The 19,822-nt window shown below is 36.3% G+C and overlaps 1 protein-coding gene across 1 annotated transcript in view; it reads right to left on the reverse strand.

Annotated features, from left to right (window-relative positions):
• Nucleotides 1-19,822, reverse strand: part of cerkl (CERK like autophagy regulator) — a 59,912-nt gene that overhangs the window by 12,646 nt on the left and 27,444 nt on the right. Inside the window, exons 4-6 of the mRNA XM_079618665.1 lie at nt 15,185-15,248; nt 6,835-6,977; nt 332-406 (exon numbers count right to left, since the gene is read on the reverse strand). Of these exons, the coding sequence (XP_079474791.1) occupies nt 332-406; nt 6,835-6,977; nt 15,185-15,248 (282 nt within the window). The remainder of the gene's footprint in view (nt 1-331; nt 407-6,834; nt 6,978-15,184; nt 15,249-19,822) is intronic.

Consider the following 19,822-nt stretch of genomic DNA (forward strand, 5'->3'; position numbering starts at 1 on the left):
CACTCTAATTAAACAACAGATTACAGAGAACCACCACACACTCCGCCATTGGGATGCACGAAAGAGAGAGAGAGAGAGAGAGAGAGAGAGAGAGAGAGAGAGAGAGAGAGAGACTTCCAAAGGGTGAAAAAATGAAACCATTGCCCCTGCACACATAACTCAGTGGAATTGAAAAGTAAATACGAATCCCATTTACATGTTATAATCATGTATATTTGTGCTCCATTAAGTCCCGTGGTTCCTCAAGGCCTTACTGTCAGCATACAGCTGTAAGGCTAGAGAAGCACCAGAAGCTCATGTGTAGAGGAGAGAAAGAAACTGAGATAAATACCCATGATGATGTGCAAGGTCGCGGTCACAGCGCGTCTTATTCCATGCACAGAGCACGCCACCACGTCAGTAGAACCTATGGAAGGAGAATTACACACATTTGAACACTCTTTAAGCAATGGTCAGCGATCAAGCTCCAAAAAACAAACTAAAATAACCAAAAATGTACTTACAACATTGTCTTAATGATCCTAAAAATGTGACATAATATGCGCTATATTCCAAGTCTAAAGCCAGGTAACAATGTCATAAATGTTGGTCTGTTTGTCACACAACATTATTGCATGGCTTCAGAAGACTTGGAATCAAGAACACGAGACAAACTTCACAGCACAATGAGTTATGGGCAATATTAGGGTAAATTTGACAAAAACTGACAAGAAATGGTTATATTTCCCCCAAAATCAAAAGAAAACTATATTATAAACAAATATTATCTTATATAAAGCAGTGGTAAAAAGTGTCTAAGATTTTTTTTTACACTTTCTCTTTACCCTTTATTCAAATGTTACAGTATGCAAAAAAATTATAATTTGTTGAAGATTTTGTCAGCACATTGCGTAGTTGTTGCTTGGTTTGTGATAACACAATGAAACATGGCAAATTGTGCGGACGTAGTTTTTTGGCTAGGCTATCATACAAAGAAATTATGAGCACATACAAAAACAAGAGAGAACCATTGAAATATTAATAACTGATTATGTCAGTGTATGCTTTTTCCTGTCAGATTTTTGTTTTTCTATGCCTTTTTTTACACAGTAAAATAAAACCTGTAGTTGTAGTTTGCCTTTTTGACAAATAACTTTGTCAAATAAATACCTTAACCAAGTTGAGTCTTTTGTTCTTCTCTCATATTTTAAATATCTAAAACATTTCCCTCATATTTTGATGGTGTAATCGAACTTGTATGATCATTAAAAACAAATAACTCCTCCGGACATCACTTTTGGCCACTACTGTGTGTCATATAATTAATACAACCATATTATATTATAATGAATGAGGTATTTCTGCATAATTGTCATTCAAATATTTCCAAAATCGTCTTAATGTTTCTAAAAATACAACATAAAATTCACTATATTGTCTTCTTGTTTGATTATCAGTATACAATAAAATAAATTTAGGTCTGTTTGTCACACAAAGTTATCATCTTCAGATTACTTGAATTTTTAGAAACATTAAGACAATGTAAAGAATATTTTCATGAACATTATTTAAAAAAAACTTGAGCTTGAATATACACTTGCATTAAGAATTATCAGTGGCCTATTTATCAATAGACACAGTATACGGATTTGGATTCGCATTTTGGGTGAATTGTTCCTTTAAATGGACTCATGCATTTCATTAACAAGCAGCCTTTCTATTTGGATCAATTGTATTCTCTGCACAGGTGATTTTGTGATAAAGCTTTTTCTCGTTAGACACACGCTGATGCTGATGCTATGAGACCATCTGAATGCTGTGGCATATGGTCCCATGATGTTTGCTATAGTGTGTATCTCTGCACAGACACTGTTTACTCTCAGTGAGTGATGAGATTCCATTAAGAGTGGCTACAGAAACGTGAAAAAATGTAGCTTTGCTTTATTATAGTAGACTCTCTCCCCTGCATATCAATGTTCTCAAGCACCTGCTACAGAGGACAGAACGGGAACTTTTCCATTCAATTTCTATTCGACCAATCACGGCTCACACGTCCTCAATAATCGATGCACTTCATATGCTCCAATTATGCACAATGTTTCTTTCTTTAGCACGTTAGAACATAGATTTCTGCTTTTTTCTATTAAATGAGTATTTATACTGTACTAAAATACTTCAGGAAAGTGTGTAGACAGACAGTATGCTACTGTTATGACATACTAAAAAAACTTCATAGCACATTGGGTTGTGGCAACTAGGGTGAATCTTACAAAAACTGTCAAGAAATGGTCATATTTCCACCCAAAATCAAAAGGAAAAAATATGATATTCTATTAAATAACACTAAGTTATCAAATGGCTTCAGAAGACTTATATATAGTTGGAATATAGCCCATTATTTTAGTCATGAAAAGTATTTTTGTGTTCCACAGGCAGCATATGGATTTGGAAAAACTAGAGGGTGAGTAAAATTTTTGAGTGAACTGTTCATTTAAAGGGATAGTTCACGCAAAATTGAAAATTCTGTTATCATTTACTCATCCTCGAGTTGTTCCAAACCTGTATGAATTAATTTATTCTGCTGAACACAAAACATGGGTAGCCAAACAGTTGATGGACCTCCATAGTAGGGGCAAAAAATACTATAGAAGTCAATAAGGTCCATCAACTGTTTGGTTACCCATATTCTTCAAAATATCATCTTTCATGTTCAGCAGAAGAAGAAAAATCATGGAACAACTTGAGTATGTGAGTTGTGACGCTTCATTGATTTAAAAACAGCAGCAGCTTCGTCCATCTAATGACTGAGGTAAAGTTAATCATTATAGGATGAGGACTTTGTTAAAGGGCATTAATTTAAGTTAATATCACCTTGTGCCAATTAAGGCGGTTTACCTTGCTGGCAGCTTGCGAAGGGAGAACAGGTGTGTGTATTTGTACTGATTACTACCAGAGACAAACAGCAGAGAGTGGCTTGTCCTTGTCGGGTGAGTAGGCATTTCCTTTCATGCAGTTATCTGGCCAGTGTGTTTGCTCAGATCAACAGGGTATGAAAGCAAATGTCTGTAAATGAGAACAGGACTGAGGTGTTGGATGAAATCGTTCCCTCCCTTTCTGATGATGAGACGGCCAGGCCTACAGTGCTGGACACGCACTCACACTCCAAGTGAATTTGGCTGCAAGTAAATGTGCCTCTTCCCACCTACCAGGTCACTCCCTCACACACACACATCCATGATGCTTCCTGGCCTCTCTGGGAGTTTCCATATGTTGTGATGATTTCAACACAAAAGCCAGGCTCTGAGCGTCAGCTCAGTAAAGGTAACCAAAAACCAGAGAGCTGCCTTACTACTGTAGCTATAGGGATAGCCATTTTAATCATTTTGTTTACTTGAGTAATCAGATGAGTATACGTTGTTAATCAGTATTTATTTAAATGTATGTATAAAATATTTTAGTTTTATTGTACTGAATTTACTTGGTAAATGGTCATCTTTTTTGGGTGCTTGGCTCTAACTCAAATTAAAGACAGCACACGGCTAATAAAATCGCAAAACACATAAAATAATAATTTAATAGAATTTTAAATACAATATCTGAGATATTTTTCTCCCCCTGTTCGCTTTTTTCCCAGTTCATCGCAATGCATTATGGGTTTGCCTTCTCAGCAGAAGTATTTATGTGATGATGCTTTAGAATTTGGCCAAAAGATCTTACAGTATCTGTCCTTTTGAAACAGCCTTCTCATCAGGAGTGTGCATTTGATGCCTTAAAATACTGTCTACGTAGGCAGCTCGCTAGGTTTTGGAACAGAGCCGACTCTCTCCCTGTCATAAACGGCAAGCTGTGGCTTTGCTGGATATAGCAAAGAGAGTCCTACAGGGATACATTCTGGTACAAGGCTTGTGAGAAACCGTAATATAAGGAGTGCTTGGTCTACCGCCAATTAAAATAAATATAATGAATGCGGTTACTTAGTCTCAGTGAGTGTGATATTAAAATCGCATTATCTGAATGCTAAAATTACCATTTATTGCACAGATCTGGTAAAGCCCACTTGAGGTTCGCCGAAGTGTTGTCGTTCAACGTTGTACAGTACGTACGTCAGACAATGGCTTTTTTTTGGTGTTTGACATTGATCGTTTTGTTCTTTTGTTGTTTGGTGGTGTCTGCAATGCCGCTGCCGTGCGGTAACTCTATATTTCAAGCGTGCATCTGCCTCTCCCGCAAGGCTCAGAGCAACAGCCTGTGCCAACATCATCGGGAGTTCCATATATTACCCATCTCCACTCCAGAACCTGGTGACGAATGGTGCTAGCGCCCAGATATTAGAGTAGGGGGGCGAATAGGAAGGAAGGGGGCTTTGAAAGAGCGAGAGGGAGAGAGAAAAAAATGTCCTTGGAAGTGCGAGCACTTCTGCAGAACAATTAACTTAATTAAGCAGACAGCATGAATATTCATAAGGCAGTTAATGTCTCCCTCATCCAGGCAGATGAATGTGATGCAATGACTCGCTAGTCAAGCATGTCTAAGAGTCTCGTGGAAACTGCACCAACATTTTGGTTCTTTGCCTGGAATATCAAAGAAATTAACAGTCCCCCTGAAACCCTTAAAAGCAGGCAAATTAATTAGAAGCCTGCAATTTATATGCCATACGTACCGATGAGTATATACTATGGCGCATAGAGAAAGCCTTTAATTGGGCAGGGCTCTCATTTCTCAATGTTTATCCTGCATCATGTAAATAAGGTATTTGAAACGCTCTTTGTAATTAGTTCGATCTTCTGAAAAACTTGAACGTTTGTTCAACTTGACTGTACTATGGATATTGACAGAGAGGAGTAAAAAAAATGACAAATTAAAGCGTTAAAGAAACCAGTCTGTTTTCCAGCTAAGATAATTAGATGTCAATGTAGCTGCTATGCGAGGGCATTTCATGTATATTTTATTGGTAATTGCTTGCAGTAAATCACTGCAGTTGGTGCAGTACATGGGTGTTTTTGCATAGCCGTAACAAAGAGAGTGATTCGACTCCATTTCCTCCGTCCCTAAGGATTGACCTGGGTCTGATGTCACACCAAATGACACATCCAAACCTGTGCAGGGAAACGGCAAAGGCGGGGGTCGTTTTTTTTCCCCTTCGCATTTGTGACAGGAAACTGTTTACAAATTCTCCCGTGGGATTCGGTACTAATGAAGAGAAACCATGACCCCGGTACGGTCAGTTTGCAGCGGGTGCGGAGTTGGAGGGCTTCCATTGCTCCTAACAACAGCACTCCATTTTGCTGCGCCTGAAATGACAAGTGAAGGTCAATCTCTTGGATGGAAAAGTAGGGGCCGCTATCGTACCAATCTATTCTGCTCTCCCCTCCTCTTCCCACCCCAGTTTGGCAGCTCTTTGGGGTTGGTTTGTGCCACAATCCCGCAAAAAAGAGAGGTAAATATCTGAGCTTAGTCAGTCCTGGACAATACGCAGGGCTCAGGGCCGCTGATCCAAGGCCAGCGGAGCCCGTTTCAAAGGCAAATCGAGGATGCTCCATTTCAGACACTCGTGAAGGCAATTAACTCAGTGTGCGAGTGGGCCATTCAGAGGCCTGACTGTGATTAAATCAATTTGATAATGATACACTCGCTTGCTGCTGTTATGAGCTGCCTGTTTGTTTTCGCTAGAGGAGTTTCAAAACACAATCAAACTAAATCATTCTGACAGCACAGAAACTAGAGACCGAAATTACTACAGGGTTTGATTTTTAATTGGCAGCACGCCTCTGATTGCATGTTTTAGTGCAGGAATGAAGCATAAAAAGTTGCATGGTTTACCCACAAGACTATTACTATACATTATCATATTTTACTGCCAGTCACATTTTGACATGCCGTGATTATCAATTATTTTATATACGTTTTATTTCAGTTTCTTCTCTTACCTCATGGAGTCAAAACGGTATTGTGGCGTGTGTGTGTGTGCTTTCAAAGTAATAATATAAATATGCAAATAATATAAAATGTGTAGTTAAAGTAAATATATATCCAGAAACTATTTATATATAACAATAATAATTAGTATTGTTACATTAAAATAGTTTAATTTATAAACTAATAATAATTTGTGTAATATATATATAATTGGATATATATAATTCCCCAGTTTTTTTATTTGTTTTTTTTTATTAAAATATAATCATTTGACAGATTATGTAAGTAAAAGTGGTGTTGAACTAATATTGTATAATCTGTAATTGAAAATATATATATATATATTTTTTTTTTCAATTACAGATTATATTATATATTAATTATTATTATATATTAATTAGATCAACATATATCCTGCTTTTTTTTGGATGATGTCATCACAAATATAACTTCTTAACCCCTCCCTTCAAACCAACTGGCTCCATTTATATGCAACACCCACTTTCCACAAATAATATTTTTATTTCCATACATGTATAGCTTGGAAGCAATTTCACTTGCATAATCTGATGTACTTCTGTGTGAAACAAGATACACAACAAGAATAAACATTGGTAATTGAATGTATTATTTTGTGGAAGGTGGGTACCTGGTCGTTTGAGGGGAGGGGTTAAAGAGTTATATTTGTAACATCGCCCGGAATAAGCCGGAATTATGTTGATATAAGTTAACAATAATGTGCATGGGATGAATTGTGCACAGTAAGACCAGAAACATAATAGTAAATTGGGTCAAGTAAATTGGGTCAATTTTGAATTCATGTTGACTCAGCGAGGACTGAACGCTCATTCGCATTCACTCTCCTGAGAGGAGCTGGACATTTTGGGCTGTACTGGGGACAGCTGCAGGAGAAAGAGATACACCACCCCTGATCCTCACCTGCTGGTATTATGCCGAGAGGAAGTGCTGCTTGGACAGGCGTGAAGATGGAATCTGTGTCCCTCCCAGCGTCCATCTGGGCTCGGAGAAGCAACCCGTGGGCCACCTCAGCCACAGAGCCATCTCCCCCAACACATACCACACTACAGAGAAAGCAAACGGATGGGCGGTGAGTCATGTGACCCAAAGTCATGGCCAAGGGCTGGCTAACACACATGTAACGATTAGGCTGTTGTTCACTCATGTGGATAAATGTATATCCATATGGAAGAGTATTTGATTAAATATACAGATTACACATGGCATAGTTATTCCTTAAATATGATTAAAAATTCCTACTAAGTCTTTATTAGAGGAATCCATTTCAATTAATGGAGATCATAATTCCCATTACGTCGTATTGAACAATAGATTAAACCATGGAAGTGTCGAGAGGGAGGCATGTATTCTAATTGGGAAATGTCCTTTTTTTTTTCAAGAATAGCGGAAAATCTGTCAGATCGCAGCAGCAAAATAAATCATTAAAAAATGGCTGAGCCCACTAATCTGCTTTAAGCACATTACTAATAAATGAACACAGCCTAGTAAAGCTGATTACATTTAATTCAGAAATGCCCTTTAGCAATACTGTACAATCTCACAAATAGATTTGTTTAGCAGACACGGCCAGCACTAATAGGCAAGTAGTCATGCCACTCACAAAATGAGTTCTGTGACCTTGCAGTCGCAGGTGTTGGGGATAAATCTGCCTGCAATGTTTTGATCCGTCATATATGTTAAGCCTCGAAGGACGCTGCGAATCTATCAAATCAGGAGAGTAAATATTAAGCGATACATCAAAGCTCACCTATTCACCTATAGGTTATTTTATGAAGGAGTGGGGGACTAACCGTGTTTTAACATTATGCTTTTCACAGGTGTCAGAGACTGTGCCTTATCTTCATCTGTAGAGGTTAAAGCTTCAACGGAGAGGCCTCACCAAACACACAGTGTGCCGAGACAATGCAGAGCTTTATGGGAATGACGGATGGGGTTGAGATGAACAAGCCCCGTTCCACATTAACCAGGGCTCAGTGCTGAAGTTAACATGTTGCGTGTAGGACAGTCAACTGATGTTCAATGGCAAATCAATATTTAAAGGAAGCCCCCAAATGAAGATAATTCAAATACATTGCATAAAAAATGAATAGGAATTACAAAAATTGGCTTTAGATATATCTCATTGAACATAAGCTCATGTTTACTCATGTCAACTTTTATCTGTTCAAGGCAGACTTTGCATTGAGTCTGACATTTATTTTTATTATTTGACTATGTACAGCTATGTCTTTGGCGTTCAGTTTTGTCACATGCTAGTTATTGCTCGTTAACTACTAGTTATTAAGTAGTTTAGACTTGCATTCTTGACTTGGAAAAAAAAGTGAAAGTGAAAAATTTGGTTACACTTTATTTTAAGGTGTCATCGTTACAGTGTAATTATACATTTAAGTACTGAGTAATATTAAGCAACCACATGTACTTACTGTAGGGTTAGGGTGGCTTAGGATTTTGTTAAGGGTTAGTTGCATGTAATTATGCATAATTTACTATTATTACTATGGTAAGTACACTGTAAGGACAAGGACACTGTAAAATAAAGTGTTACCAAAAATGGTATTTTTTATGCTGTGTACTTACTGGTCAGAGGGCATGATTAATTAAATGTGAAATACATGCATTATTAAATGTGGTGTTTTGCATTTTGACAATAGCACTAAATTTAAGTTGACAGTAATGTAATTTTTTTTCCTTTTCTTTTTTTTTTTCCAAGTAGCAAATTTGGTAACACTTTATAATAACTGCACGCTATTAATCATGAGTTAAGCATTAGTAAACAGTTAATTCATAATTTATAAAGCATTAATAAGCAGTTTATACATACAGCTATAAATGCTTTATTCTTGCTTTAAAAGCATATATATAATGTGTTTAATAATTGTATTTTCATACTTTATTAATTATAAATGTATAATTTCTAAATGAAGTATCGCATTATTTAGACACCAGTTATTTAGGGGTTGTCAGTGGTTCATAAGATCACTTAGAAAGTGTAAGTAAATGATTAATAAACTATTTAAATGTACATTCATACATCTTATTATTCAGATGTATATTAATAGTTACTTAGTGTGTTAATAAATGCTTTATTAACATGAATTTCTACTGTAATTCATGGTTAATTCAGGTAGTTATAAAGCATTTAGTAGTGGTCAGTTAACTATTTATGTGAGCTCATCTAAAGTGAGGACTAGTTATGACTTGTAAAGCATTTATAAAGGAGATTTAAAGGCAGTTTCTATGTTCTGTATTACTGTTGTTTGTTTATTTTTTCTGTTTAGAAGACAAATGAGCCTTTAAATCTCATTTGTAAATGCTTTACAAGGCATAACTAATCCTCACTTTAGATGAGCTCACAGAAATAGTTAACTGACCACTACTAAATGCTTTATAACTACATTAATTTACGTACACTTTCTAAGTGATCTTATGAATCACTGAAAACTCCTAAATAACTGGTTTGTAAATAATACTACTTCATTTAGAAATTATAAATTGATCATTAATAAAGTATAAAAATACACGTATTAAACACATTATAGAAATGCTTTTAAAACAAGAATAAAGCATTTATAGCTGTATTTATAAACCATTTATTAATGTCTATGAATGCTTTATAAATGATGAATTAACTGTTTACTAATGTTTAGTTAATGATTAATAGCATGCAGTTATTATAAAGTGTTACCACAAATGTAAGTAGCCTAATTTTATTTTCCCAACTCCATGTTGGGAAAATAACTCTGCGTTCCTCCGGAAGAGGGATGTTTGAGCTGGGAATGACGTCACACTCAAGTTGAGCGAACACGGGTTGGAAAACTAAGATGGACGCACAACCTATGTAGTGCTTGCTCTTTCGATAAAGTGATATTTTGCAAAGATAATGCCGAAGTGTCCGCACTATAACAAGTATCGCTGTTTCACTGCGGGTGATTGAATTCTGGAGTCTGGGTTGTTATGTTTCAACCAAGTTTCCCAGGCGCAACTTCAACATGAGGAGGTGTTCCGCTTAAAAGTTCCTTCTGGGAACTAGCAATTATCCACTTCTGAAAGGCAAATGGAACGCCAAAAATAACTATTTATTGTACAAGCATGATGGGTATCGCAGTTTTAGAGGTTGTTACGGTTATCAGAGATGTACAGAGCCCTCAAATGCTCAATTTATAGTTAAAAATAAACTTTTTGTCTAAAATATGACATTAGGGTGTGTGAGATAGCCTACTGGTTCAGATCACATATTTCAAGTTTGTTTTTGTTGATTAAACCAATCTCCTTCATTGTATTAACTAATTTTTACTATTTTTTACTATTATTTACTATTATTACTATTTAACTTAAATTAAGGCAACCAGGTTACTTACTTTTTTAAATTAAACCAACAATATTTTTTTGACAGTGTATATCTGATAAGCAAACCATGTTAGAGGAAAAGAAGCTTTTCCTATGTAAAAATTCCTGCAATCCAAGAATAGCTCTTCAACACTGAAGGAGGGAGAGTCTCTGTGGGCTGACAGTGAGAAAAAGTATGCACTACTTCCATAAATGTAATGTTCCCCAATGTGTCACGTCAGTCTCATTGTGTGGCACTTATCTAACTCTCCATCTATCAGGAGTCAATGTGGTGGCAGTAAAAATTGCACAAATAAGGTCTTTCCATTCAGGGTGCTGATAATTAACATAAATGTGTGAGGGGAATAATTGCATCCATCGCTGATGTGCCATCACTTTAACGTCTATTGTGTGTGGCACACCGCGCGACTTCATGTGAGACGTAACTGAAATAGCACCGTTCCATTTAAACTGGGAAGCATCAGTTGCTGAAGTAATTAATGAGTGATGATCTATTAATGAAAAAACGTGTGATTAGTATTACCTTTGCAGAATTAATTCTTCAGAAGTTAATTAATCGAGTTCAGAGGAATGAGGACAGGGGAGTTTAGATATAACACATTTCCTCGACAGGAAAAAAAAGAAATAGAAGAATGTGGAATTATGCAAGTTTCTTTTCTTTTGCTTTCGCTGAGGTGTTAAAGATGTTTGTTTTTTTACATTTTCTAATAAAACACCCTATGTTGTTCGGCATTGATAGCATTATTATCATCACATTATAAAATACATTTACAGTGTGTGTGTGTTTTTTAAGTTTTCGTCCATACAATTACTTTTGTAACAACTTTTTTTGTGTACAGGAGAAAGAAAGTCACAATGGTTTGGAGCAACATGACAGTGAGTAAATGACAATTTTCATTTTTAACTATCCCTGTGAAGACCAGTTTGCATGACTCCATTGTGCGATTGAAACGTACCCCATGAGGCTGTAACAATAGTAAATTCCCTGCTTGAAGATTATCCTGTTTAGCAAACAACAGAAAGAGTGATCTTTTTTTTTTCTCCGCCGGGTTAAGTAGCTTAGATATCCTCAGTGATTTGTCATGCCGACAGAAAATTAAATTTCGACAAAATCATCAGAGCATCATTTCTATAATCCTCGAAAAAGAATGAGCTTTGTGAAATTGGAATACACAGACAGAGCATGACTGATGCTGAAATTCCACACAGATATTATCCTCAGCGTTAAGTCTTGGGTCTTACTGCGGCGCTGTACAAGAGCAAGACAGATCTATTATCTATAATGAAATCTATTACCATAAGTGCAAAGATATGATGTATGATGCCACAGGGTCTTTCATACCAGTGTTGAGGAGTAACTAAAGCAATAATGCTATAACTTAAAGGTGATGTAAGAAATTACACACTTCACCTTTAAATGCCGTTTTAGTAGTATTAGAGTTTTATAGTGTATATGTGATAACATTATAATATTGATGTCAACACTCTTTGATAACCTCATTGTTCTGTGATTAAATATTGCCTTTTTTAGAACAATTATATAATCTGATTTATCTAAATTATACACTACCATTCAAAAGTTTAGTGTCAGTAATAAATTCATACTTTTATTCAATAAGGATGCATTCAATTACTCAAAAGTGACTGTAAAGACATTTATAATGTTAAAAAATGAGGTAATGATGCTGAAAAATCTGCTTTGTCCTCACAGAAATAAATTACATTTTAAGATATATTAAATTTGAAAACCATTATTTTAGGTTGTAACAATATTTCACCATATTACCTTTTTTTATTATTAAACAAGTGCAGCTTTAGTAAGGATAAGAGACTTATTTCAAAGACAGTTAAAATGTTGTACCGACCCGAAAATGTAAAATTTTAAAATACTATAAATATCCATGTGGTAATACGTATTTGTTTGACAATGTGTGTTCACACCATGTCGTAATTACCGCAACTATTCTGATAAGCCAGTGCTTGCAGAACTTGGAATTCCAACGTGTAAACTTGTAATTTTCTGAGAGCTACAACTTGTACCACATGGGCGATGTATCACCTGACCACTACAGATTTTGGGTGTGTTCTCACTTGTAGTTCGGTTCTCTTTGTTCTTTTGGCCCGCACCAAAAAATTTAAATGATGCATTTAGTCCTGGTTCGCTTAGCATGCTGTGCAAAATGCGCTCACTGTATGTGCGTGTATATGATGGAGCTGAGAACTCGTGAAGAGCTTATAAAATGGGCAAAGTAGTCAAAACAGCAGTGGGAATCCCTCCGTCACACACACAAACACAGATCTGCTGCGAGGAGACACGGTTCTGATGCCTGTACCGAACTGTTTACACGTCTTTGGTCCATGTTGCGTTCACATTTCAGTCGAACCGCACCAGAGTTCGTTTGAAAGAATCTTTTCAGGGCTCTCGGTCCACTGGTTTGGTGCCCACCAGGGTTCAGATGTCAGCGTTCACACTTAATCAAATGAACCGCACTAACAGAGCAATCGCACCCGAGTTTGTTTTAATCGAACCAAACCTGCCAAGTGTGAACAGGTGTTTTCAAGCGGCGCTTGTGCAGACCGATCAGTGTATGACATCAAAGTACCTCAAGAGCCATTCCAGCTCTGTATTGTTCCATTGCTCCATGTTTTCCGTTGCTCTCAATTATAAATAATGTAAAGCAGTCCTGCACTCTCTATCATCTCTATCATCAGTGAATATATTGTGATACTGCCCAGCCCTAGGCTTCACAGTAGTCTTTCACACTTTGAAACCGTCCTATCAGACCCAGTGATCCCGAACCCTGTGGTTTTATGTCAATAAAGATTTTAAGTTCCACTAAGGCCTCTTACAGTGTCTGATCTCTTTATTTCTGGATTCACAAGAACCCGGCCACCAAGCCCTCTCACCACCTTCATGCATCACAGATTAATCACCATTCAACATGAGTGTGTTCTTCGCTCGGTGCTTGCCCTTGTCCTTTTGTCACTGCCGTGAACCTGCACGCTGTGTTTTTAATCAAAGACCACTGTGCCAGACCCAGCACGTCCCCTCCCACCGAGCCCAGAGGATGCAGCGGAACAGTAGGGCGGCAGTAACGGATGAGCGCTAAGTCGGGGCCGGAGATATTTAAGAGGAGCTAATTGTGAGAAGTACTGGAGCACGTGGAGAGAGAGCGTACGATGTGGTGTGAGCGATGCCCCGCACCCGCGGTCGGCTGGATGGCGGTGCTTCATCACTGCTTCCAGAACAGGTAATTAAGGAGCCACCTGCCGAGCTGCACCAGAGAGACCTGCTCTACCGGAGAGCTCCGCACTGGGCCCCGCGGCACGCACCTCCAATCAAAGTATATCACTCATTTAGTAAAAGTCCACTTCTGCCTTTCTCTCTCTCTCTCTCTCTCTCTCTCTCTCTCTCTCTCTCTCTCTGTCCCAAACACTACTTTATTTATTATGGCTAAATGTCATCTCAAGAGAGGCATGAGGATGTGAGGGAGAGACAGGATTACTCGGTCATCTAGCTTTGAATTCCATGCCATCTTCACTCGTGTCATAAAGCTAGTTCACCCTTCAAATGATAGTTGTCATCTTTGTTGTTTAATGACTTGCTTTCTTATTTAGGAGCATGTCAGGACTGCTCTATTCCATACAAAGAATATTGTGAATATATTATTCATCGAAAATCTTGCTTAACAGCCATGGTTCACTTTCATTAAAAGAGCAACATGAAAGTTCTACAATAAATGACTAATTTTCTTTTCCACACAATGACCAAGTCATAGGCTTCACAAGACATGAAGTTGATGAAAAAAGTTTCATTTTTGGGTATTTTTTAATTAGTGTAGATTACTTTAGCTTATCTTTTAGTTCTGCACATCAAGCATTTGTTCAGACAGTCAAGTGGTATTTTGGTCTTATTGATACTATAATATTATAGTTCTAATTAATAGTTCTTAATGTATATATAATGTAAAATTATATCTAATTGTATAAAATTATATATAATTATATAAAATTGTATATATAATGTAAAATTATATATATATATTATATATATATATATATAACATTTTCATAATAATCTTTTTTAATTAGTTTTTGTCATTTTCAAAAGTGATTGTTTTTTATGTAGTTTTATTTATTTATTTATTTCAATTTAAGTTATTAGTACATCAAGTAAATGAAATTGAAATTTAAACTAAATGAAAATGAGCAATGTTTCCTTGGCAACATGCTGAAATATTTTGTTTAAATTTTTTTTTTTTTTTTTATTGGTTCAATTCCGTTAATATTTCATTTATTTCAAGTAAAATATATATTAACTACAATAACCCTAAGACAGACAGAAAATACCTTGCTTTACTGTAATATAATGAAATTGGAACCAATTTTTAAAACATTAAAACTCTCTCTCTCTCTCTCTCTCTCTCTCTCTCTCTCTCGTATATATATATATGTATAGTTTTTTTTTAGTTTTTTATTATATAGCCTATATCAATGTAAATTATAAATAAAATACAATGTACATACACACTGTCATTTTGCAATTAAAGGTGCAGTACGTGATTTCTGAGAAACGCTGTTGATATTTGAAATCACCAAAACAAACACGCCCCTACCCAAAAGGATCACACCCCTATCCTGATAGATCCGCCCCCAAATTCACGAAACACGCTATGCAACACAGGCACCTCCCCCCGAATGAGTGTATGCACCCCTTACTGCTGACTGGCCACAAGTGTGTTTTGGTGCTCGGCCCAATTCAATTTCAACTGTGTTTCTTTTAGAAATATGAATGAATTTGGAGTTGGGAGTTGAAGTGGTACTAACCCACAGACAAAATGCTTCATAGACTGAATCTTTGAAGATAAATTTTTTTTAAGTACAAACCATGAAGTATACATACCCATCATATTCTTCCAAGCTGCAGTCTTTCAGAATGGACAGAGCCTGGCCCTTTCGCTTAGTGACTGCGGAAAAGAGAGAGTTAATTTTTTTTTTTTTTAAAGGAAAGCACTCCAAACTGCCTTTAGTACCCTTTTCCAGGCATTGGCAAATGGCTTGAGCCGAACATATGGTACTGGCTGTAAAGCAGAATTTATACTTGCATGCTGTTTGCATTTTTAATCAAGATTATGAGTTGTGGTACAAAGAGGCAACCGCTCTTGTATTCAGCTTCCCCAAGCTGCGCAAAACAAGATTTTTCCCAGCATTTAATGTGTGGTTTGCTATTTACATTACAGTACTGTGATGTAACAAGGTAAACATAAGGTCATGGGTCAGAAAAAAGAGGGTTAGATGTGGTCAGCAGAGTTTGTTGGATATAGGCTTGATCCAGTATAATTGTCGAGTGGCAGAAACCCCTGTCCTGTGTGGCACGCAAAAATGCCACTGAATGTGGGGGAAGAGGGGTGGCACGCCGCAGATGGCATTGTGCACGCCCGTGCCCCACTTAGCATTTTCTGGGGCACCTCCGCCATGGAGCGGGTCCCAGCTGTGACCACCCATCAAAGGGCTCACCGTGGCTGATGTGACACTTGCAGATGGATGTTTATTTTTTTGTTGTTGTTGTTTGAGAATGTGTTTTATGATGCACACAGAGATGCAAGTGTGTCTGCTTATTATGACATACCTGGCTATCCCTGGTACCAGCTCAACTACAGATGCACATGGACAATGGAACATACACACAATTGTGGGGAAAGAAATTTTCTGAAACATTATAATGTGTCTTTATGTGTTTGGGGTTGGTAGGATCATTTTTATATTTTTGAAAGAAATCTCTTGTGCTCACAGGGCTTCATTTATTTGATCAAAAATACAATTAAAACATTAATATTTTGAAATAATATTACAATTTAAAATAACTGCTTTCTATTTAAAAAATATTTTCAAATGTAACTTATTCCTGTGATGTAAAACTGAATGTTTATATGATATGATCCTTCAGAAATCAAAAAATCCTTCAGCTCAATAAACATTTCCTATTATTATCAATGTTGCACACAGTTGTGCTGCTTAATATATACAGAGAAAAATATTATACATTTTAATAGGATTCTTTAAATAGAATGTTCAAAAGAACAGCATTTATTTGAAATATTTTTTGTTTAGTAACAATGTAGAAACATTTGATCAATTGAATGTCCTTGCAAATAAAAAAAATCATTCATTTTCATTTATCCATTCATTCAATTAATATATTATTATTATTATTATCATCATCATCATCATGTTTGGGGTTAATGAACATGTAGTTATCTTGTAAATAAAACTTATTAATTTCCATTTTTATATCCAGATTCAAATGATGTATAGTATATAAATAGTGCCACTGATATCATTTATACTCTACTCCACATATACTGCAGAAACATAAGTATGCCTACATAATTATTCCAGGCATAGCCATAGACTCTGTCATGAGTTCAGTTTTTAGTGCTGACCTGTAGGGGGAGCACTTGCAAATCAAAGTGTAATTATAGGATCATGTGGCCCTGACCTTGTCAAACAAAACCACAACCCAGGCATATTTTTCATATCTCACTAACTGATTGAAAATTCTGGCCTGAACTGTGCGATATCATTAATTTGAGTTCAAAATTAACCTTGTATTTAAAACAGTGCTCAATCTAGATCACCAATCTAAGCACATCAAATGCTAAATTAGACTCTTAAATGACCATGTAAATGGCAAAAATGACATTTCCACATACAAGCGTTGGTTATCAGTAAATAGCTGCGAATTACACATTCTAATTACTCCCTCTTGAACATGACATTTCACGACTGCTGCCCGTGCATCTCAGTCTACAGCTAATTCGATCATATATATTCTCAAAGCTCTGCGTTCCGAGCGGCAGAACGAGATATTTAATTTCTATTAGGTAAAATGTTGTTTAATGGCTCCACCTCGAGCTCTCAGCCTCTGCCCTCGGGAGCAAATCATCAGGAAACGGATTCTATTACTGTTCAAATGGCTTCTGGAATCAGGTACCCACATTCATTAGAGCTCAGATTGTGGAGTCTCCTTTTTAAAAGCAGGGGGCGCCTGGTGCGTGTTCGGGTGTGTGTGTGGTAGTCCGTGGTTGTATAGTACATATAGTACGGGGTCCTGTGTGTGAGGGAGGAGGTGGGTAAAGGGGAGGAGAGGGGGGGAGTCCCGCACTGTGTTAGAACAGATGGGTGCAGTCCCTCCCCCTGGGTCAGGTTACTGACGGAGGATACACTTCTCCTGTCATTATGAGTGTGAGATGCATTTAGAACAATCCACAGCAGTGTTGTACAGCTGCTACTTCCAGTATGAGCACACACACATACACAACCTCAAGCACACAAACACACTGCTGACAAATGGATATCGAGAGATTTAGGATTAAAAGAAAAGGAGAGCTTGGTTGTGGACAGCATGTACAAATATTTGTGCATAAGCATCACATTTGTATGAATTTGGTTTATATTTTATTAGTTCTTGCATTATGGCAATGTTTTTGGAGTTGACCATGTAGCCTACATCAACACAGCAACATATAAAAAAGCAAAATAACTCGATCCAAAGAGAAAACTATTTTACGAGGTGTTTCGAATTGCAAGTAACACAAGTTACATAATCAGATTATTTTACTAGTTACTTGAAAAAGTAACACAATTTTTAATTTACAACAAAATACTTTTTCAAATAAGTAACGCAAGTTTGTTTTTCCATTTACTGACTGACACCTCTCCTGTCCCGATGTTAAAGGGTTAGTCGGAAGCCCATTTTCCATAAGTTGATCCTTTAGGGTCTTCATGTAAAGTTTGTAACACACTTAGGTTAAAATTCCTCAATGGTTGTGTAAAACACCCTTTTTACCTCCTCAAAAACAGCAAAAATCCAAAAGAATGGATTTTGTTCATTGTATGGTGGTTGTGTCCACACACTGTAAAGACACATTTATATGCAAACACCATAATAAAAGTGAATTTAGCATCCGATGACCCCTTTAAGAGAAATCAGGAGTGAGGTGAAGATGCGTTGTGTGCGCTGTGTAAACATGATGCTTATTGTAGTTCTAAATGTGAGCAGACATTTACTCAACTCACTTGTTCAAAAACAGATTCAGTATTCTACAAAATTAACATAAACAGAGAAATAAAAACTCAGGATATTACGCAAACCTCCAATATTTAAATATGTGAAATAGCACAAATGTACTTTATGTATTTAATCTCATTTTATTAACCAATGTCTTTGTTGCTGACCTTCGATGATTCAATTCAGCCATACTAATAAGCAAACATGACTTTAGATAAACATATTTGTGTTTAAGTTTTTTTGTTTTTATTGCTTAAATGAGAGTGATGAACATCTCATGCGTCCTATTTTTCTGCAATCCAGAATGGCAGCACAGCTGAAAGGTTTGTTTCAGCCTGAGGCTTATTCATTTCACATTTGGTGCGAAAAGGCCTTTACATTTACCAAAAATAGAACTTTTTAGTTCATAAAAAAACAAAAAAAAACAAAAAAACAAGCAAGCCCAGCCCAGCCCAGGTGAGAAAAAGTAATGCAAAAGTAACAACGCATTACTTTCCATAAAAAGTAACTAATGCAATTAGTTACTTTTTTACTTTTAGTTAAGCAATATTGTAAGAATTACTTTTAAAATGAACTTTCCCCAACACTTGTTGTGGTTTAGTCTAAATTTGTATGATGTGACTTGTACAAAAATGTATGATTTTTAGAAAAAAGTAAGCATGAAGGTCCACCCCTAAGTGAGGAATAAGCAGATTGTACAAAAACGTATGAATAAGATTGTATGAATTAATAGAAATTAAGGACCATTCACACCGTAAAATAGTAAAAAAATTGAGTGTGTGGATTAGCTACGTTTGCTCATGCAAAGCTCGATACCATGATGTTAGGGTGCTGTAGGTTACTGCATTTACGTATGGCTGAAAAGATTCATATGAATCTGGTTGCAGGGTGAAAATCCAAATCTAAACACATTTTTGTCCAATTTTCTAATTAATATGTGACCCTGGATCACAAACCAGTCACATCATCTGAATAAATAAGCTTTCCATTTGATGTATGGTTTGTTGTTAGGATAGGACAATATTTGGCCGAGATACAACTATTTGAAAAGCTGGAATCTGAGGGTGCAAAAAAAATCGAAACAACCGATTTTGCTCTATCCACTCACAAAAATATTTGTTTTATATATTTACGGTAGGAAATGTACAACATATCTTCATGGAACATGATCTTTACTTAACATTCTAATGGTTTTTGGCATTAAAAGAAAAATCAATAATTTTGACCAATACAATGTATTTTTTGCTATGGCCACAATATACCTGTGCGACATGTGACTGGTTTTGTGGTCCACGGTCACATATATCTAAAAATTCCTTGAAGCAAGATACATTTACTTAAAGCAACATATTGAAAAACTGTTTTCAGAGCATGTGTTTTATTGATTTTTCCCTCCACGTATTTTAGGTATAAACAAAAATAAACATCTGCCAGTGCAGTAAGACAAAATGCATTTAAATTCAAGATAAT

Source organism: Phoxinus phoxinus (assembly GCF_949152265.1).
Source record: "Phoxinus phoxinus genome assembly, chromosome: 7".
NCBI classification, from domain to species: Eukaryota; Metazoa; Chordata; class Actinopteri; order Cypriniformes; family Leuciscidae; genus Phoxinus; species Phoxinus phoxinus.